Source organism: Lithobates pipiens, unplaced genomic scaffold, assembly GCF_037356315.1.
Source record: "Lithobates pipiens isolate NorthernLeopardFrog02 unplaced genomic scaffold, aLitPip1_a1.2 Scaffold_18, whole genome shotgun sequence".
NCBI classification, from domain to species: Eukaryota; Metazoa; Chordata; class Amphibia; order Anura; family Ranidae; genus Lithobates; species Lithobates pipiens.
In genome coordinates this window covers 517,688,885-517,710,952 of record NW_027507758.1, presented here as the reverse complement: position 1 = coordinate 517,710,952, position 22,068 = coordinate 517,688,885, and the positions used below count along the sequence as shown (strand labels likewise).

Genomic DNA, 22,068 nt, shown 5'->3' with positions numbered 1-22,068 from the left:
TTCGGCAGGGAATTGTGTGATGACAGACGGTTGGCCTAAAATCCGACCATTAGTATGCTCTATCAAACAATTGTTGTCAAACTTTGTGCCAATAAGTGTTGGATAACAGGCTAGTAAATTTTCGGCGGACATCGGTCTGTTGTCAGATTTTACTATCATCTGTACACAAGTCCATCACACGAAAGTTGAAAGTACAAACACGCATGCTTAGAATCAATGCTCACCAAACACAACATTAGTAGAAGGTGCCAAAGGGTTGGCGTTTAAGAGCTGAAATTCCTCCTAGTACGTCACTACATTTGTGTTTGTTGGCCGACAATTGTGTACCTTTTGTATGCAAGACAAGTTTCTAGCACACGCCCTTCGGAACAAAAGTCTGGCGCTTTTTTGACCAACAATCTGACTGTGTGTACCAGGCTTAAGTAACACACTTGTGGACCAGTGACACCAATACAGTGATCAGTGCTAAAAAAAATTGCACTGTCACTCTACTAATGACTAGTGGGATTTCTGTGAGAATATTGTTCTCCCAGAGTCTCCCTGGCTGTACTGAAATTACCTGTTACGATGGGGGGACTAGACCTCTTGGACTTACGTTCATACTATCTTGCCTCGCAACTGTCTTTCTTACAACTGCTCCCCCCCCCCCATATTTCTAATGCAAGTACGTTCCTGGAGGCTGCAGTTGCTACTTCGCAGGAAACTTTCCTGAATATGGTGTATAGGAGGGAAGTTCCGGGTAGAAAGGGTGGGCTCCGTTATGGCACTTCCTGGTAGAATATTTAATCTCTGTGCCCAGCGAGCAGGGGATGAGCCTTTAAGATTGTCCCCCAATAGTCCGCTGTGGTATAATTGATCGTTGGAAGAGTTATTTAAACTGGAAGATGCATGTGTATGGGCTAAATATTTACATCATATATACCAGAATGGCACAATGTCCACCTTTGCTCAATTACGGGAACAGTTTGGGATACCCAGGACCTGGCATTTCTGTTATGCTCAGTTACATCATGCAGCTGTAGCGCAGTTTGTTAGTGGTGAGATTAGGGTTCAAAATACGGCTATGGAGAAGGTCCTGTTGGACCCTGATCCAGCCAAATGCATCTCCAGATACTATAGGGAGGTGGGGCATGGGTATCCTGGGTTGCTAGCCAGGGCTAGGTCTTGCAGGGTGGCCTTTGTACTGGAGTTGTCAGAGGAATTGTGGCAGGAAGTTTTGGATACTTATCTCACCTCTGTCATCTCTTGCACGGATAGGATGATTCAGTTTAGGTACCTTCATCAGATGTATTATACACCAGCTAGATTATTTTGCATGCATAACAGAGAATCTTCTTCCTGTCACAAATGTATGGGGGTGGAAGGGACTTTTATTCACATGGTCTGGGAATGCCTTAAGATACACCCCCTTTGGTCTATGGTGACTGAATTTATATCTGATAAATTTGCCCTCCCTTATATATGTTCCCCCTTGAGACCCCCTTGAGATGCCCCCTGGGAATTTTTGACCATTAGGAGGTGAATGTATATACTAAAATATTTCTGAGGATTCTATATTTTGGAGTCCAGAAACGTATTGCTACGAGGTGGATCTATGGAGAACAACTGGCGTTAGGGATGTGGGTGAAAGTTGTGAATGTGGATGTTCTTCTATACCGGATGATGTATGAGGTCAGGAAGGTCTGGATTAGGTGGGTTGTCTCAAAGGATACACAGGGGGAAGATATAGCTCTGAGCACAGATCAGGATTAGGAGTGGTGCTTTAGTTAACTAGGCCTCTCTGGAGGGTGAGGGTATAGGTACAACACACTGATTAAATTAAGATTCTTTAGGGTGCCTACACTATATCCCACTGCCCATGGTTCTAAGTATTAAGTTGGGATACATGGGGGGGGGGGGTAGGGGCTCTGTTCTACTCTGGGGTCTGGGGCCTGGGCCCTGTTGCGCGGGGGGGGGGGGGGATTCTGCCTCTTTCCTACCGGAGGTATTGTTGGGGTTTAACTGTTTGGTTGTGTGTTATGTTATGACAAAAAAAAAGAAACAAGAGCAGAAAATACTGGTTTACAGGTCTGAATTTGGGACTCTGTAGAGTCTTCAAAGGTTGATGGTGATGGCCTTGATAACTGGATCACTGTTATATTTCTTCTGTACCTGTTCATGTTGTCCCACTTACCTGACATTTTGTCTGTATATTTTTTGTTATGCTAAATACAAAATGATAAAATTCATAGCAGAATAAATCCAATGTATTTCAGGGGCCAATTACATTCCCCCTTCATCAGGGCTACAAAACAAATACAATGATCATAAATCTAAAAAAGTAGAAGGTCATAAATATAAAAATATGTGTAAAAATAATGTATATTAAGTCAAAGGGTATATACCCTATTTTATATTATATGTGTTTATTATAGAGTGTGTTTGTCCTCCAAAATGTGTTGGATTTGTTCTGCTATAAATTAATTCTATCATTAATTTATTTTCGACCTTTGGTCATTTATTTGGCGCTCTCATTGGATTAGACAGTATGTATGTGGAGCCTATATAGTCAATCGGGGACCAGCACAGTGTGTTTCTTAGCCTTCGATTGAGAAAATTCCTTTTTTTAAACAGAGGTGTCACACTTGGAGTACAAACAAGGATGCCTCTATTTTTCAGCAAGCTTGGATTCTCTTCTTTTGCCATTACCAAAGCTTTCTCTCAATATTACATTTATTTTCCCTTCCTTTTATCTCACCATCATCTTGTCTATGCTCTCTCTACTGTATGTTTTCTTAAATTTGCTTTTTTATTACTTTTCTTCTGCTTTCTGTACTTATTCATTGTTTACCCTGGCAGCCTTTTGTGGTCTAATTCAAACACAGTGGGGGAGGGGTTACTAAAACTGGTGCAGACAGAATCTGTTCCAGCTGTGCATAGCAACCATTTAGATTCTAATGCCACGCACACACAATCGGATTTTCAGATAAGAAATGTCGGATGTGAGCTTGTTGGCGGAAAAGTCAGACTGCGTGTATGCTCCATTGAACATTTGTTGTCGGACTTTCCGCCAAACAAATGTTGGCTAGCAGGTTCTCAAATTTTTTCCCCAACACATTTTTGTTGTTGGACTTTCCGATCATGTGTACACAAGTCCATTGCACAAAAGTCCACACATGCTCGGAATCAAGTACAAGCCGGAAGCGATCGGTCTTGTAAAAGTAGCATTCGTAATGGAGATATCACATGACTATTGAACTTCCTTTTTATCAGCTCGCCGTACGTCTCATATGTCACTACATTCATAATTGTTGGCCAACATTTGTGTGACTGTGTGTATGCAAGACAAGTTGGAGCCAACACCCTTTGAACAAAATTCCACTGATATATTGTCGGAAAGTCTGATCTTGTGTACGGGGCACAACTTCAGCTTGTTCAATTAAGATTTTACATTAAAACCTGGAAGCTGATTGGTTTCAATGCATAGCTGCACCAGATTCTGTCGGCACCAGTTTTAGTAAATCCTCCCCAGAGTGTATACATCTGTCACACCTTATTCCTGTATATACTTTAGATGTTGTTCAGTAGGTCCTGCGCATAGGCCTCCCGTCTTTTCTTTTTTGACTCCATAGCCATTACATGCAACTTCAAGTAAATGTTATCACTGACTTTTAAATCTAGAACTCATTAAAAGCAGGTCCGAAAGTAAATAATATTAGAATACCATTTTATTAGTGTTTCAATCGCTAACAGAAAACTGTCAAAAACGCAAAATAAAAAAATATAGGATATTTCCAACATGTAAACATGAATACACAGTACACAATATCAAATATTCATCTATTAATAGAAATTCACGGTAAAAATGTAAATATCTGGTATTTAAAGTGCATTTCATGTTGAAATGATTATTATTACTATTATACAGGATTTATATAGCAGCAACAGTTTGTGTAGTGCTTTACAATATAAAGGAAGACAGTGTAACAATACAATTCAATACAAGAGGGCCCTGCCCATAAGAGCTTACAGTCTAATAGGCAGACATAATACAAGACACATCAAATAAAGATTGGCTGCAGTACAGACATGGATTGTTTCAGCAGAAAAGTAAGGTGAGGAATATGCATACACCACTGACTGGATTCAATTCCTAAAGTCCTATTAAACTCAAAAACAAAAATTGATTATATTGCAACTTAGCATTCCTTAAATGTGATGGCTGCATTCATTTTCTTTTTTTGTTCTTTTTTCATTATTTTCACCTGGGGATCCTGCCAGTAAGTCTGTTATTTTGTCAACCTCCCTTAGCAAGCCCAGTAAAAGTGGTAGTTAGAGGCTTGAGACAAACCATTTAACACTGACAGGGGTGCTTACAATGCTTAAAATGAAAGAATCTGTTACTGCAACTTCTTCCACAAGTGTTAGCGCAAGTTCAGCCTTAGGCTTCATGTACACAGGACATTTTTTACAACCTATCCTGAACAATTTAACTTGACAGATAGTAATCCACATTTCAAATGTCCGTTTTACCGCGTTTGCATGCCACGTTTCAATAGACATCTGTGCAGGAATCTGCAGAGATGTCTCTGAAATCGCTCCCGAAGTCGGACTGAAAAGTAGGTTTGAAATTGTGCGAGTTTAGCTGAACTTGCACGATTTCAAACCTGCATTCAGTGTGAACCTAGGCTTAGTCAAGTTCATCTAAAACTGCTAGTCTAACACTACCCTCCCCCAGACTGACAATGCTGCTGTCAAAAGGTGTCTCTGTTGTTCCTCCATCTAGAGCAACCTTTTTCAACACAGAGGAACCCTTGAAATAGTTCTCTGGTCTCGAGGAACCCCTGCTAAATATTAGAAATCTACAACTCATGATACATTAGTGTGATGGTCAGTGGGAAGAACGCTCCTTACACTTGTGGTCATTGGGAAGAACTACCTCCTTACAGAGAACTAAAAAGATCAATGGGGTCAGTGGGAACTTATCTCAGAAGCAGAAATTGCCCAATGCTGAAGGAACCCCTAGCAACCTTTGGAGGAACCCTGGTTGAGAATCACTGATCTAGATAGCAGACACCTTAAGATAGGAAACATGTTGCTGTCTGGATCATCAGGGGTAAAAATAAGAAAAGGAATGCAGCCACTATGTCTAAGGATTGGTAAACTGCAAAATAAAGAGATACATTAAAGTATTATAATGGCTCTGATTGCCTCTGGAACTTACAAAGCAAAGAGGAAAGGAGAAAGCTATTTGTGTTATGGGATCTTCTAGTTCTAGTTTTTCTGTAACACGAACATGAAGAGTTTTAATTGAGCAGGGATGCAAAATTGGTTTACCATTATTTTGTCACTATTAAAAAAAAAAAAAAAAAAAGCGGTGTTCATTCTTCTACATACCTATAAACTTTTCCATCTTTATGATGTCATGACACAGTAAAAACAATCCTATTTAATAAATTAATTACAATGTAGAATCTCAAAAAACAAAATCTAAGTAGTGTTGAGCTGGTCTTCTTCAGTTGGTTTACCGGGGATCGGACAAATTTCTATTTCCCAGCTGGAAAAAGCTGAAACTGTATTCTGACCGCAGCAGGTTCCAATGTAAGAATACAATGTCCTGGCAGGGGTATTTCTCCATCCACCTTGTTTGTGTGGATGGAGGAATCTCTTATGCTGCGTACACACGATCGGAATTCTCGTCGAAAAAAGCTCTGATGGTTTCTAACGCGGTGACGTACAACACGTACAACGTGACTAGAAAAAGGAAGTTCAATAGCCAGTAGCCAAAAGCTTCTGTCTCGTAGTTGAATCTGAGCATGCGTGATTTTTGGCATGTCGGAATTGCATACACATGATCTTAATTACCGATAGAAAGTTTTTCTGTCGGGAAAATTGAGAACATGCTATCAATTTTTGGCTGGCAGAAATTCGGACAGCTAATTTCCGATGGATCATACACACGGTCGCATTTTCCAATGAAAAGCTCTCATCTGTCTTTTTCTGGCCGGAATTCCGATCGTGTGCACGCGGCATAAGTCTATGGTTAGCTTAAGTCATAATGTACACATAACACGAATAAACTAACAGACATATTTTTGCTTATGAAGCTTCCTGTACAGACAATAAATTATATATTAGCTTATAAGATAATTGCTTTATGCGTAAGAGATTTAGGAGGAACATTTTTTAAACTCTCATCCATCACATGCAAAATATAGCTTATACAAGCAGATGGCAAATACTGGTACTAACCATCTAAGTCCCCATCTACATTTGTATGCCATGTGAATATGCACAAAATCGCACATGTGTTCATGCAGTGCACAAACGTTTGCTTTTATTGCAGGTTCATTCCTAATAGAACCACAACACACCTTGCTAACACGTGGATTTTACCATACCACATTACATGGTTTCTTCCCCCATGCACTGAAAAAAAAGGTACATACACTTTTTTAGTGCAATTTTATATGCATTGGGAAGCCCTTTTAAATGAACAAGGCTGCCCAACGCATGTAAAACCAGCATACAAATGTGCATCGTCACATAGATGTAACTATGGGCTAATACTGCAATCCTCTGAGTTTTTCCTATGCCAAATGGTGGTAACCTCTTATTTGGCCAGCCAGAGTGATGGAGTGAAGTGAGGTCAAAATAGGACATCAAAGAGAGTATGCACCTCAAATTCCCTTGTAAACGCATTGCTTGAAAATAGCATCCAGTGCTCAAAATTACAAGTCCTAAGGTCAGTAATTGAAGACAATCTGATACGCTGCTACATAAAAACAAAGCACATGTTCATATTCATAGGATACAACAAATACTTTTGGAATGGTCACATCCCATGAAATATGTCTTGGACAGCTTTAGAAGTTTGTCTCAGGCATCGGTATAGTATATTGTCATCTTAGGACTGTTTTATACCCAAAGACAAATTTTTAAAGACAAAAGTAATTACGTAATCCAGATTTTAGTATAATTCACTAAACTTCACTTCTTATAAGCTTTCTGAGGTTTACCTCTCTTACATATGCCATAAAAAGTTCGAAAATACTGTAAATTCAGTTATCTACATACTTTTTCATCAGTTCATGCTGGTGTGAAGCTAATTAAGTGGACTGTCGCTAGTATTTTCTAGAGCATGGCAAATATGTCCTGGATGTCACGGAATGAGGTTGGAATGATTACTAAATGCTTGTAGTAAAAGTGCTTCTTGCATACAATACTTGTATGTAAAGTCCATCATATGACCATATGATGTCATCACCAGTCCAACTTCAGGTCTGCTTTGCTCCACACGTACTTCCCACCTCGTTTAAAGAACATTTTTTCATCAAAACCGCTAAACTTGATGGCATTTTCAACACCAACATCCAAGATGGATCTGGAAGGATCTTTTCGTCCCTTTCTGCAGTCCAGAAAACGCATCTAGAAAGGAAGAATAACAATGAGCTTTGTTGCTTATGTCACTTTACAGCAGTGTTCATCAGCTGTTGTAGTAAGGTGACAGCAACAGGTCATATCAGAAAAGTTTCATCACTGAGAACACTGAGAGAACATCAAAGCCCCATAGGAGGATCTCTGGGTAAGTGTACCAGTGGAAGAAAATCCAAACGGAAGGAAGCAATGGGCAGGCGGCACACAGTAGGCTGGCAGAATTGTATTGCCTGGGTGGCCTGGGAAAAATGCAGAGATGGGGTCTGTGATTTTGTAAAAGGAAGCCTCCACAGACCTGCTCAGCCTCTTTCCCAAACACCAGTATTATGTGGTTTAAAAGTAAAAAGATAATGGGAAGGTTATTTAAATATCGCATAGAAGAATGTACAAAAAAAATGGATTTTTACGGTGTCCATTTACAACACAAGATTAAAAGTCAACAAACCATTTTGTTAATTCATTAAAACCTGATTAAAACAATAACCATATTCGGGTTTCAATCCACAATGTAAGGCTGAATCAACATATTTTATGCTACAACAGATTACATTCTCGACATGTTTTGCCAAGTTCCCAGCTTCTTCAGGAGTTTTGTAGAAAACTGAATCAACTGTTAGAATATAAAATCTAAAGAATCATCCGTATCTATATTAGATAATGGAACCAATCAATTTTGATGACAACAAATCAGTGGAACAGGTGGCTATAGCTACGAGAAGGAATGTAATCCCCACACACACTGTGTCCCATTTACAACCTGTAGATCACGATCTACCAGTAGATCGTTGCCAAGTGGCTGGTAGATTGTGGTCCGGGCTTGCTGACCCACCATCCCAAAGCATAAAACAGAGTGCAATGCAGAGGGACTGTAAGGTAGGTACTCCTGCGCTAAAAGGAATCTATAACTATGAAAAATAGGTGCTGCATACACCGTAAGGGCCAAACTCGTGCCCAAATGTATAAGTATTCAGAAACATGGGTGGTTTTGCGCTCCTATCACAGGGTTATTTTTATATATAATATATTATTAGAATTGCTGAGTTATGTTTATAGATAGCAAACATTCATCGGTTTAACTGACCAAATAAAGTGCAAGGAGAGTATACTAAAATGTTACCATAAATTAATTAGCATGCACGTTAGAGGGGACATGAGCATTCATCATAAAAAAATCCTATTGTGCAGTAAACATATTTAAAAAACATATACAAAACATATATCCAGCATGTGCAATATTACGCAAACAGGTAAGTAGTATTACTACGTGTTGTTTCAAAATGTGCAAAGTAGGCAAAAAAGTGAATAATTCAGAACGTGACTTATTTCATCAAGGAGAAACAGAGATTATATATATATAAAACAAATTAAAAGTATATAAATAAATAAAATTAAATTAACAAGCTGGGTGTATCAAGTCTCTAGTACAATATTTGGCACTATTTCCGGTCCAGTGTGCAACAGTAGTGCAAATGTTCAAGTGTTTCACAGGAACACTGTGTGCTGCTATACTGACATTCAGTGTTAATGTGCCTTTAAGTGCAAAGGAATGAGTTTTCAGTGTCACTGACACCCGTGGTTGTAGTAAATGATTACCTTACTGCTGTAAGGTAAACAGCATGTAGCGAAGTTTAAGGGGGGGGGATCCCTTCGGATCGGTCTGTTCCTAGGCGTTCATACTGTGTATGGGGTAAAGCCAGGGGGGATCCTTTCCTTTCCTCTCCTTCCACTGGGCGGTAGTTACTTGGATCACTCAGATTGCTTACATGCTCAATGTATCAAAGTATAAGAGAGATAAAAAGAGGTCTACCATGGTGCAGTATATTTGAAAAAGGGTTTGAAGTTTATTTGAGTAGAACCATAAAAACTCACATTTCCATATGTAAGCTGAGCGATGTAAAAACGAGCGCCGAGCTCGTACCTGGGCATCTGTTCCGGTGTCAAAATTGCCTCTCGTATCCTACGCTTTACGTCACAATCGAAGTCGAAGTCACATGTGTTGTGACGTAACGCATGGATACGAGAGGCAATTGAAGAAGCCGTGAACTTGGCAAAACATGTCGACAATGTATCATCTGTTGTAGCGTGAAATATGATGATTCAGCCTTATATTATGGAATAAAACTTGAATATAGTTCGTTTAAACCTGGCTTTAATGGATTAATAAAAGTGGATTGTTGACTTTTAATCTTGTGTAGTAATTGGGCACCCTAAAATTAAATTTTTTTGTACATTCTTCTATTTAATTCACGGGATGTGGGGCAAAATGTCCTATATTGGGCACTGAATTATTTAAATATCCATTGATACAGAATAATTGATCTGTTCTAGATTAAAACAACCCTGTTGCTACAGAATTCTTTTTAATAAAAGCACACCTGTCAAAGAAGTCTGTAAATACTTATCTTTCCTACTGTCTGTGGCTTATAATCTTGCTCAGATGCTGCAAAATGTTCTGCTGAAGTCTGATGGGAATCCAACAATTCCAAAGCCTTGTACACACGGTCGGAGAATCCGTCGGAATGTGTCCTATCGGACCGTGTTGTCGGATAATCCGACTGTGTGTGGTATGCATCGGACTGATTCCGTCGGAATATCCGTCGGACCCAATTTTCCAACTTGTTGGAAATAATTCCCGACCAACTGGTTCGATCGGACATACTCCGATCATGTGTAGAGAATTTTGATCGGACAAAGTGCCACGCATGCTCAGATCAAATTCCTACATCAAAGCTATTGGCTACTAGCCTGAATGTAGTCCCATCGTAACGAAATTACGTCATCACGTTCTGAAAGATCTGATTTTTTGACAACTTAGTCCGACCGTGTGTATGCAACAGTTTCAGAAAAAATCCGACGGATTTGGTTGTCGAAATCTCCGACCGTGTGTACAGGGACTCAGAGTGTTAATCTCCTGGGTCTTTCTCTGGTTCCTACCTCTGACATCCACCCATTACAGCACACAGTAGTGACATGGAGGTCAGCAGGAGGAATGACTGAGTGAGGTGTCACTTTCAATGTGGACTCCAGCAGAAGATTTATTTTCTTTCTGGAATTCATTAGTACAGGCATCAGGAAAGTTATGTTCTTTCACAACCTTTACTGAAAAGCTTTACTTTAGTGACAGTCACTTTAAAGGAAGGCCATTATGAGAGAAGTACATAGGCTACCATTGCTGATCTGCTAGTGGAAAGCTAGTGGTTATAATTGAGCCTCTATCTTTATTACTTTTAATGAAACATGAGTGCATATTGGATTTTTTTTTACTTCACTTGCTGCATACTTGCTTCAGAACAGTGACTCAGTCAGGGCTGAAGATAAGGGATAACAATGTTTGCAACTTTTCAGAAGAAAGTCAGCAACAGTTTTTCCTTAAGGGTGCATTCACACAACTGCAAAGTGGTAACAGAGTTTATTCTAAATGGCTCAACAACACAGACAATGCATTAATGAGCTGTCTAAATGAGATGCACATTAATGAGCAGCATAATACACATTAACACACATTGCAATAGTGTAAATGGGCGCTCAGTATGTCTGAAATATAACCTGTTGGGGGGGGGGAGTTGTACAGTGGATAAATTATTTACAAAAAACACATAAATGAATGGACATGAAAATGCATTCAGTTTTTTATAAACTTACATATTCATCCAGTATAAGATAAGAATCCCGCATCTGAAATAAAAAGAAAACAGAAATATTTAAATACGGATGTGACATGGTTCTGGCAGTAATAAAGATATTTATTACATGAAAGGGGTCTCAGATTGTGACCTCTCCAGTGTAGGGGGGCTCTTTACTTCCCCATCTACCCCTGCACAGAACCTTTACCTTTTTTTGTTTAAACAATCAGTAAGATTGAGATCCAGCATGACTGTACCTCTGCGTACAAAGCCAGCTCAATTAAGACATTGTTTGATGAGTTTGAAGTGGAGGAACCCAACTCAAGTGGGCTTCACAGAGCTCTGATCTCAACCCTATTAAAAGACTTTGGGGTCAACAAAAACAATGACCAGGTCTTCTCATCCACCATTAACACCTCCTAGCCCAGTGATGGCGAACCTTGGCACCCCAGGTGTTTTGGAACTACATTTCCCATGATGCTCATGCACTCTGCAATGTAGTTGAGCATCATGGGAAATGTAGTTCCAAAGCATCTGGGGTGCCAAGGTTCACCATAACTGTCCTAACCTCACAGCTCAAGGAATACAAACTCCAACAGACACAGCATGAACCCCCAAAAATGTTGTCCATTGTATACACATCTCCATTGCTGAGTACATAAAAATTGGTCCCAGTATACGTATTTACAGGGGATATCTGACAATCATCTCTAATCTTACATTCAACTGCTTTGCTGAGTACTGTATTGGAGGTTATAAAGACCCTTTTGCCAGATCATTAATTTAACAACAATATTCCTATAAGATTATGTGTGCATTTAATGTATTTATGCATGTTATTTACCAGTATAAGCCTCCCTTATGTGACATCCAAAAGTCCTGAGACTGCTGCTAGATGCCACCATTGCTGATGTGATGTCAGCAGCCCCAGCAGATTTGGAGCTGTGATAACTGATGCTCTATGGCAGATTTTCTCAACCTTTTTACGCTAGAGGAATCCTTAAAATAAATTTCAGGTCTCGGGGAACCCTTACATTAGTGGTCAGTAGGAAGAATGCAAACTTTACCGTGGTGGTCAGATTGCCACCCTTAGCCCTTGTAAACATGGTCGAAGATTCCGTCGGAATGTTTCTGATCGGAGCGTTTTGTCGGATATTCCGACTGTGTGTGGTCTGCATCAGACTGTTTCCGTCGGAATATCCGTCGGACCAACTTTTCCAACTTGCCGGAAATATTTTCCAACAAAATGCTCCAATCGGACATACTCCGATCATGTGTAGCCTACTCCGACGGACAAAGTGCCACGCATGCTCAGATCAAATTCCTAAACCAAAGCTATTGGCTACTAGCCTGAACGTAGTCCCTTCGTAACGAAATAGCATCATCACATTATGTACAATCGGATTTTCCAACAACTTAGTCCGACCGTGTGCATGCAACATCACTTCCGGACCTCGTCCGGAATTAATCCGTCGGAATAACTCCGATGGATTTGGTTGTCGGAATCTCCGACCGTGTGTACAAGGGCTTAGACGGTTTAAAAAGATAAATGGTGTCATGCTACAAACTTTGTCAGGTAGCATGGCCCTGACTCTATCCATGCAACAAATGAGAGAGCAATAAGCCAAAGCTCAAGAAACCCCTAGCAACCTTTGGAAGAATGCTAGAAAAGCCTGAAAAGCAATCCACCATGGAAATTTCCCTCAGAGCTTATTTTTAAACCTAATCCATTCTAATTCAGATCTGTGATTGTGTAAAATTATCATATTAGTTATTTTTAAGTACAATACCTGCTGATTAGATTCTGGAACCAAACATTTATTGTTCTTATGTCGATCCAGAAAACCTCTGAATTCTTCATCACTGATGACAAATTTTTCAGCTTGTCTTAATGCATCATCACCACAATTTTCTCCATCAATAATGAGACACTGGAATACCTGAGGATCAACAGAAACAGCATTGACTGGAGACAATTTTTTCCTTTCATTGTTATATATTTTATCATTAGGCATTCCTGTGCATTGGGGTTGTTAAAGATTCACATAAATCAGTAAATTTATATTTTATATGCATATGATTTTATATTGATCATTGTATGTTTGACTGTATCTTTACATACATGTGGGTGCAAAGATCATATCAGAGCACAGTAACTGGAAAAATGTTTAAGCTACTTGGGAAATTTGTTTGTTAGGCCTCATGCACATTGCAACTTTTCTAAACGCCTTTCTACCGGCAGGAGAAAGCAGTGTTAAAACGTGCCCAGAACTGCATATTTTTTAACACTTTCGGCACATGAAGCTTTTTGGCATTCATACATTTCATTGGCCAGAGTACAAAACCACATGTAAACGAGCCTGTAAGGAGGAGCTGAGGTGGCCAAGCTAAAGGATTAGTAATGTACAGTAAATATCACTGTACAGTAAAGCAGCCCATAGATGGCTCAATTTTCTTTCCTTCTTCCTCGACACTGACTGTGTTGATGGAGGAACACCTCCTGCAGAACTATTGCGTTCTGCCGGCAGGGGGTGTGCGGGGAGCCTTCCCGTCAGGCAGAACAAAATGGCCGTTGCTAGCGGCTATAGCTGCCAGCAGAAATCACATGTAAAAAATCCAACAAGCTGGTTGTTCATCAATTGACTTGGGTACAATCAGCCTGCCCATACATGAATCGAATCTCGACCGGTCTCTGTTGAACTGGCCAACTCTCAAATCCATGCATGGCCAGCTCAAGTTAAGGTTGTTAGGACCTGTGAACACAATAAAGGATGTTTAAACTTCCTTACAGCTTAGGCCGCGTACACACGGGCGGACTGTATGGCCTACTTAGTCCGTCGAAACACATTTCAGCGGACAGTCCGCTCGTGTGTGGGCTTCAGCGGACTTTTTCAGCGTGCAGTCTGGCGTACTAAGTATTTCGGAATTTCCGTAATTCTGTCTGTCATACTTTGGTTTCAGCGGACAATACGGTCATCAGTGTGCTAGTTGGACAGACTAAGAATGGCGCATGCCCAGAAAGGATTTACACGGCGGAAGGGTGCTTTGCTGTGTATTGGACTTCCTATTTCTAGTCCCGTCGTACGTGCTGTACACGTCATCGCGCAAGCTTTCGAGGGACTGTTCGTGTATCCGTGTGTGGTCAAGTCCGTTCAGTGGAAAGTATGACGGACTGTCCGTCGGATTGTATGACGGACTAAGTAGGCCATACAGTCCGCTCGTGTGTACGCGGCATAATAAACACTGGCCAATGCTCAGAGTAACTGTGTTGTATGGAGACAAATAGCTTAATATTTATAAGAGATGTTACAGTCAAACTTAACATGTGTGTATACCCATTTTTTTTTCTGACAAGGTAGGGAATGGTTAAAACACTGATAAAGTTATTTTTGCTATGTCCTGCTGTGGAGATTTCCATCCACCTCCTGTCATGGAAACACAACAGGAAATGATAGGAAACCTCAGCAAATTGAAGGGAAGCCCTGTCCAAGACAGCCCCATACACTTGCATGGGTACTTTTGGCAGTAGTAATGTCCACTGAACGTTACATTTTTCATGTGGACACCCCTCAGCAGCTGAATGTCTGTCTTCAGGTGGGCCCCACATGTGAACGAACCCTTGGAAAGCTGAAAGTCACAAAACAGCCACCTACCTTCCAGCGTATCGGGCTGATCATCTCGATCTCTTTTGTCATGTCCTCGTCCATATTGTAACGGTTGATGACGGAATTTATTTTGAAAGCCACGTTATAATCCCGGCACCATTTTCTGATCTTCATCAGTTTTTCCACATGGTTTTTCTTTCCCTGTCCCCGACCAATAAGCTTGTTCACTTCTTCAACAAAGCTGTCACAGGACACGGCAAGGATATCCAGGTGTTCTCCTGGGGCATAAATAGATCTTCATTTAGGAAAATAACATGACCGAGTTCTTTTATGTATAAGCCCTTGTACACACGGTCGGACATTCTGACAACCAAATCTGTTGGATTTTGTCCGACGGATTTTGGCTGATGCATTTTGTCCGAAACTGTTGCATACACACGGTCGGACAAAGTTTTCAGAAAATCCGATCATTCAGAACTTCATGACGTAATTTTTTTACGATGGGACTACATTCAGGCTAGCAGCTAATAGCTTTGGTCTAGGAATTTGATCTGAGCATGTGTGGCACTTTGTTTGATCGGAATTCTCTACACACAATCGGACAAAGTCTGATCGGATCATGTTGTCAGAAAATTTTATAGCCCAGCTGGAAAACTTGGTCCGTCGGATACTCCGACAGAAACAGTCCGATGGAGCCCACACATGGTCGGATTATCTGACAACACGGTCCTATCGGACATTGTCCATCGGAATATCCGACCGTGTGTACAAGGGCTTAGACTATATTAAAGATCAGCTTACACATTTTTCTAAATGAATTGACTGATCTCATGCACACGGATGCTTAATAGCTCCTGTATGCTGAGGTGTACAGCCACCAATATGATCGAATGGATGTATGTGGCCATACTCAGGTAAAAACCAATGGCTTCTGCATCAGATTTTACTCAAGCATGTGCAGATAGCACTTCTCCCCAGACTCATCAATTTCACATTTGAGGAGAAGAGCCCTACATGCATGCACAAGTAAACACTGATGTAGAAGCTGGCGGCATTAACCTAAGCATGGCTGCTTAAAGCCAATCACTTGTATTGGCGGCTGTACCCTGCATGTGCATCTCCCCAAGAGCCCATAAGCAATGAGGATTTTATGGCTTAGCACATATGAGTTAGCTAGTTAGTTTGTTTTGTTAGTTAGTTTGTTCTCCTCACTGAGCTCTACAAAGTGTAACTTCAGCTTTTTTTTCCCCTTCTATTGTTTTAACTAGATGTGTATTTTTTAACCAGATTAACTATGCAACTATATAACCACATTAAGCTAGCTATACACTAACAAAAATTAATTTAAGAAAATATATAATTTTAAGAATGTTCTTCTGATTTTCAAATAGTTAGTAGGGTAAATTGACATTCCTGTCCGACCACAGTGATGAGAAAGATTGAAGAAACAGGATGGAAATTTTTAACAGTGTATGTGGTTTTCGTTCAGTAAAGTCCATTCGTTCCTAAATCAAATGTTAACAGCAAAGACAATTTTGAAGTACTTTTGAAAGACCCTCGTCAAGCCATTGAATGAACTGAGAAGTTTCGAACAAATGTTTGTTCAAATGTTCATTTAAAAATGATGCTAGAATATGGCCAGCTTTACAATACTAAATAAAGATAAAGAAAATAAACAATTACACCTTTCTGCTGCAATAGAAATACGTGTTAAAGCTCCATTCATTTAACTCACCATAAATCTGAAACCACTTTTCTGTGATCAGACTGCCATTGCTCACAATGCTGATGCTGGGCAACTTCAGCTCTTTCTTGCAATACTCCACCAGCTTTCCTACAAAGTTCCCTCTGTCCTGCAAGAATGGTTCACCTCCAGAAAAGTTAATCTTCTCCATACCTGGAAGACAGAAATTAGGCTTAATAGGGCTCAGATCACAAAATATTATTTATTACTGGTACTTGTATAGTGCCATCAATTTGTGCTTTACATATACAGTGGTGTGAAAAAGTGTTTGCCCCCTTCCTCATTTCCTGTTCCTTTGCATGTTTGTCACACTTAAGTGTTTCGGAACATCAAACCAATTTAAACAATAGTCAAGGACAACACAAGTAAACACAAAATGCAATTTGTAAATGAAGGTGTTTATTATTAAAGGTGAAAAAAAATCCAAACCATCATGGCCCTGTGTGAAAAAGTGATTGCCCCCTAAACCTAATAACTGGTTGGGCTACCCTTAGCAGCAACAACTGCAACCAAGCGTTTACGATAACGTGCAATGAGGCTTTTACAGCGTCCTGGAGGAATTTTGGCCCACTCATCTTTGCAGAATTGTCCTAATTCAGTTACATTAGAGGGTTTTCGAGCATGAACGGCCTTTTTAAGGTCATACCACAACATCTCAATAGGATTCAGGTCAGGACTTTGGCTAGGCCACTCCAAAGTCTTCATTTTGTTTTTCTTCAGCCATTCGGTGGTGGACTTGCTGGTGTGTTTAGGATCATTGTCCTGCTGCAGAACCCAAGTTCGTTTCAGCTTGAGTACACGAACAGATGGTCGGACATTCTCCTTCAGGATCTCTTGGTAGACAGCAGAATTCATAGTTCCTTTTATCACGGCAAGTCTTCCAGGTCCTGAAGCAGCAAAACAGCCCCAGACCATCACACTACCACCACCATATTTTACTGTTGGTATAATGTTCTTTTTATGAAATGCAGTGTTCCTTCTACGCCAGATATACTTGGACACACACCTTCCAAAGAGTTCCACTTTTGTCTCATCGGTCCACAGAATATTGTCCCAAAAGTCTTGGGGATCATCAAGATGTGTTGTGGAGAAACTGAGACGAGCTTTGATGTTCTTTTTGCTCAGCAGTGGTTTTCTCCTTGGAACTCTGCCATGCAGGCCATTTTGCCCAGTCTTTTCCTGATGGTGGAGGCATGAACGCTGACCTTAACTGAGGCAAGTGAGGCCTGCAGTTCCTTGGACGTTGTTGTAGGATCTTTTGTGACCTCTTTGATGTGTCGTCGCTGCGCTCTTGGGGTAATTTTGGGCGGCCGGCCACTCCTGGGAAGGTTCACCACTGTTCCATGTCTTCGCCATTTGTGGATAATAGCTCTCACTGTGGTTCGCTGGATTCCCAAAGCTTTGGAAATGGCTTTATAACCCTTTCCAGACTGATAGATCTCAATTACTTTCTTTCTCAATTGTTCCTGAATTTCTTTGGGTCTCGGCATGATGTGTAGCTTTTAAGGATCTTCTGGTGGACCTTACTGTGTCAAGCAGCTCCTATTTAAGTGATGCCTTGATTGTGAACAAGTGTGGCAATAATCATGCCTGGGTGTGGCTAGAGAAATTGAACTCAGGTGTGGACAACCACAGTTATAGTATGTTTTAACAAGGGGGGCAATCACTTTTTCACACATGGCCATGATGGTTTGGATTTTTTTTCACCTTTAATAATAAACACCTTCATTTACAAATTGCATTTTGTGTTTACTTGTGTTGTCCTTGACTATTGTTTAAATTGGTTTGATGTTCCGAAACACTTAAGTGTGACAAACATGCAAAGGAACAGGAAATGAGGAAGGGGGCAAACACTTTTTCACACCACTGTATATTGTACATTCAAATCAGTCCCTGCCCTCAAGGAGCTTACAATCTAAGGTCCCTAGCTCACATTTGTACATACTAGGGCCAATTTGGACAGGAGACAATTAACCTACCAGCATTTCTTTGGGGTGTGGGAGGAAACCTATGCAGGGGCAGACAGGACATGCAAAATCCATGTAGGTAGTACAGTGGTTAAGATTCAAACTGACAACACTAGTGCTGCCAGGCTGAAGTGCTCACCACTTAATAATAGGATGGGATGAAATCAGCTCAAGATGCTTCCCAATTCCATCTCTGATGCATTTGGTCTTCTACTAAGGTGTTGAAATTACTTTTCTACTCCCTATCACTTATATTTGATGAAGAGCAGTTCTGATATAAATATAAGTCTGTGAACACAATTCCCAAGACATATACTAAAGGTGGCCACAGGTGGATTGGAATTCTGCTGGTTGAGCAGGGAGTGGCCACATTTCGATCAGTGTGTGGGCCTCCCTGTAAAACAGAGGACAGTTGTAAAATCAACTTTTGTCGAGCACTCCTGTTGGAAAACCTTTCTCGATCAGAGGCTACACAGTCAGAAGCAAGTGGAGATCACTGGAGTAGAGGTGTCTACTTCAGATATTTGCAGCTTCCAGTGGCGTCGGACAAGAATGTCATTATATATATATATATATATATATATATATATATATATATATATATTTACATTAGTCACAGCTGGAACAATGTTACTATGTATAACATGCCGATGCCTGGAATTATTCTTTAAATATGTTACAATTCCTGTTGCTTTTTAAAAACTTTTGCATGGCATTTCAGGGTTTTCTTACACAATTTTTAAATCTATAATGGTATTTTTGCAAGTACCGACCAAATTTTTTCTAAATTTCCGGCCAAATGTTCAAACAAAATTCTGCTGGTGTATGGCCACATTTAGGTATTATTGTAGGTCAGCCTTTTTTCAAGCAGGGTGCCCAGGTACTCTGAGGTGCCTTGGAAAAATGCCTAAAAATTACCCCAAATTTGTATATAAGCCGGCGGTGGGTGAAGGAAACCTGCATTTTAGTTAGACAAATCCACAGGTTTTCATTGTGCATCATTACAACCTTCTAGCTGCCAACCTCCAAACAACCAATGACATCCTCCCCTGATAAGGAGGATGTCAGTTGCCTGCATATCATCCTTGTTTGACCCTCCTCTGCCTCTCTCCATCAGCTTTGGGGTCTCATTAGCTAAGTGATGGAGAAAAACTGAGGGAAAGAGAAACACGGGAATACTAGTCAGTATTCACAGTTTGCAAAAGTAAATTTGCTTTGGAAGAATAAATCACCTCTGTTGTGTGTCCTACATGTATTGATGTTGCTGTAGTATGTAAAACTATTAGAAAACGTTTTACATTTTAGAATGGGTGCCTCAAGACTGTCCATCATTCTGGAGGACACCTCACGATTTTCCATAATTTTAAAGGGTGCCTTGCCTGAAAATTGGTTGAGAAACACTACTGTAGGTAATGCCCGACTAAGGGCCATAAAGAATGCTCCAGGCTAGAGGAGCGGACATATCAACTTTTTCACCAATAGGAAATAACAAAATCTTTAGCTAGCATAGTAAAGAAGAGATTTGTCTAGTACCTGCAGCCTTCAGCATGGCCAGTCCTTTCTTGGCTTCTTCTATCGGTAAGACGAAGGAGGTCTTGGCGGTGTGGAAGCAGAATCCACACTTGTAGTTGCACTGCCTGGTGAAGTGGTAGTTGACACTGGTGGGTATAACCCTCTCTGGATCCTGGATCTGTCTGCTTGGGACAGAAAGGACTTCAGATGCAGAAAGTAACCAGCACCTAGAGATCATCTTCATGGCATGAAGCAGAGAGCTCATGTTCTTCCAGATGAAGACAAGTATCACCACAACAGGTAGAAAGCTCTGGGACAGCATCTTGCCAAGATGAGCTTTATTTGACAGGTAGGGAGTGACTGAACTGCTCTCATGCCTTCACTGATTATATAGGCTCAGCTGGCTCCTGAGAAAGTCAGTTTCACATTCTATTCACAACACACAAACCAGAAACCTGCAATAACCACAATAAATGGTCTAAGGGAGTTTCGTTTCTGCTCATTAGTGCCTCAAGTGGTGAAGCTTTATAAGGCAATTTGGCAATGCATGATGATACATACTGTACAGTATATAAACTCATTCAACCTATTAATAGCAAATTATTTTATGTGAATTTAGTAAGAAGAGTGCCAATTTCATGTATTTGTTACTCTTTTCATGTGTTTTTCTAACCAGCATTTAAATATAAATTGAAAATAAATCTATTGTATTGTACTGAAATTTTTTATCTTTGAATTAAGTGTCATACGTTTTTTGAAATGTGGAGGGTATTATGAGGGGTATGGTAGGAGAGGATTGCAGTGGGTATGATAGGGGGCAGTATGTGTAGAAGAGGAGCGTGGAGGGTATGATGAGGGGTATGTATAGGACAGGATTGCGTTGGGTATGATGGGGGTATGTGGAGGAGAGTATTGCAGAGGGTATGTTAAAGGGTGGTACGTGCAAGAGAAGAGTGCAAATGATATGATGGGGGGCAGTATGCATAGAAAAGATGTGCGGATGGGCCTGATAGGAGGTAGTATTTGCAGGAGAGGAGTGTAGAAGGTTTGACGGGGAAGTACAGTATCTCACAAAAGTGAGTACACCCCTCACATTTTTGTAAATATTTTATATCTTGAAAACGCACTCATGTGATTAAAATTAAAATCACTAAATAATCGCATAAGATCTTGAAAACGTGCTCATGCGATTAAAATTCCATTAATTCTAAGATAAATACCAAGTGAATAATACAGTGCTTGAAATAAAACTATTTCCTACTAATATTCATAAAATGAAAAATGATCTATATAATCGTGATAAAGTGACAAGAAAAGAATCGCAAATCTTAAAATTGTCAAAAGAATCGTGACATCAAACAAATCTGTGTCAGTCCATGAAAGTGCATCCAAGTGCCAGCATGTGTGCAGAAAAAAATATATATGATAATAAATACACAATAAAAATATGTAAAACGGTGTGTGAAAAAAATTATTATCGCAGAATACAAAAGATAATAGTCCAGCAAACGTGATAAAAAATGTCTCTAAATAAGTATAAAAAAGCTAAATCATAAAGTTCATGCAGGAAATGAAATAAATCCACGCTGTGCTATGTGAAGAAATTAATCCTATGAACAACCCCGGGATGATTCCACCAGTGATTTTGCAGCTCCTTAAACGTGGGTGCTCACACACTGAGTGCAGTGGGTACCTTACCTCACTGCTGTCAGTAAGACAGCAAAATGCTCCAGTGCAACAGTTGTGTCCTCAAATGGGGTGTATATCCTAAATGTAGTATGGGCGCCCCCAAAACCTTTTCCTCCAGATATTCCGCAAGGGATCGCAAGTCAGACCCAAGAAAGAAAGAGGGGGGGCTCCAATGGTGAAGTACGTTCACACAAATACTTTATTATAAAAAGGAACTAAGTCCTGGGTACTCACATTTATGCAGTAAAAATCAAACGTTTTTTCCACTAACAAACAACGAACGGCTTCCTCGTTCGTACCCCGGACGTCACTTCCAGTATCCTCCTAGGCCAATCCTAGGATACCGGAAGTGACGTCCGGGGTACGAACGAGGAAGCCGTTCGTTGTTTGTTAGTGGAAAAAACGTTTGATTTTTACTGCATAAATGTGAGTACCCAGGACTTAGTTCCTTTTTATAATAAAGTATTTGTGTGAACGTACTTCACCATTGGAGCCCCCCCTCTTTCTTTCTT

General features: G+C 40.3%; 1 protein-coding gene across 1 annotated transcript; it reads right to left on the bottom strand.

Moving 5' to 3' along the window:
• Window positions 1-3,689: 3,689 nt before the first annotated feature.
• RSAD2 (radical S-adenosyl methionine domain containing 2) lies at window positions 3,690-20,283 on the bottom strand. Its single transcript, XM_077488741.1, has 6 exons — window positions 19,889-20,283; window positions 16,380-16,541; window positions 14,693-14,922; window positions 12,830-12,979; window positions 11,059-11,091; window positions 3,690-7,407 (listed from the first exon to the last, which is right to left on the bottom strand). The coding sequence occupies exons 1-6, from the start codon at window positions 20,187-20,189 to the stop codon at window positions 7,243-7,245; spliced, it is 1,041 nt and encodes a 346-aa protein (XP_077344867.1). The 5' UTR covers window positions 20,190-20,283; the 3' UTR covers window positions 3,690-7,242.
• Between the last annotated feature and the right edge of the window lie 1,785 nt (window positions 20,284-22,068).

Bases quoted from the DNA above. Each gene is read 5' to 3' on its own strand.
- RSAD2 (XM_077488741.1), bottom strand. From the start codon at position 20,189: ATGCTGTCCCAGAGCTTTCTACCTGTTGTGGTGATACTTGTCTTCATC. The intron at 16,542-19,888 runs GTACTAGACAAA...TCTGTCTTCCAG, and splicing joins GGCCATGCTGAAGGCTGCAG to GTATGGAGAAGATTAACTTT. The intron at 11,092-12,829 runs GTATTGTACTTA...TTTTTATTTCAG, and splicing joins TTCCAGAATCTAATCAGCAG to ATGCGGGATTCTTATCTTAT.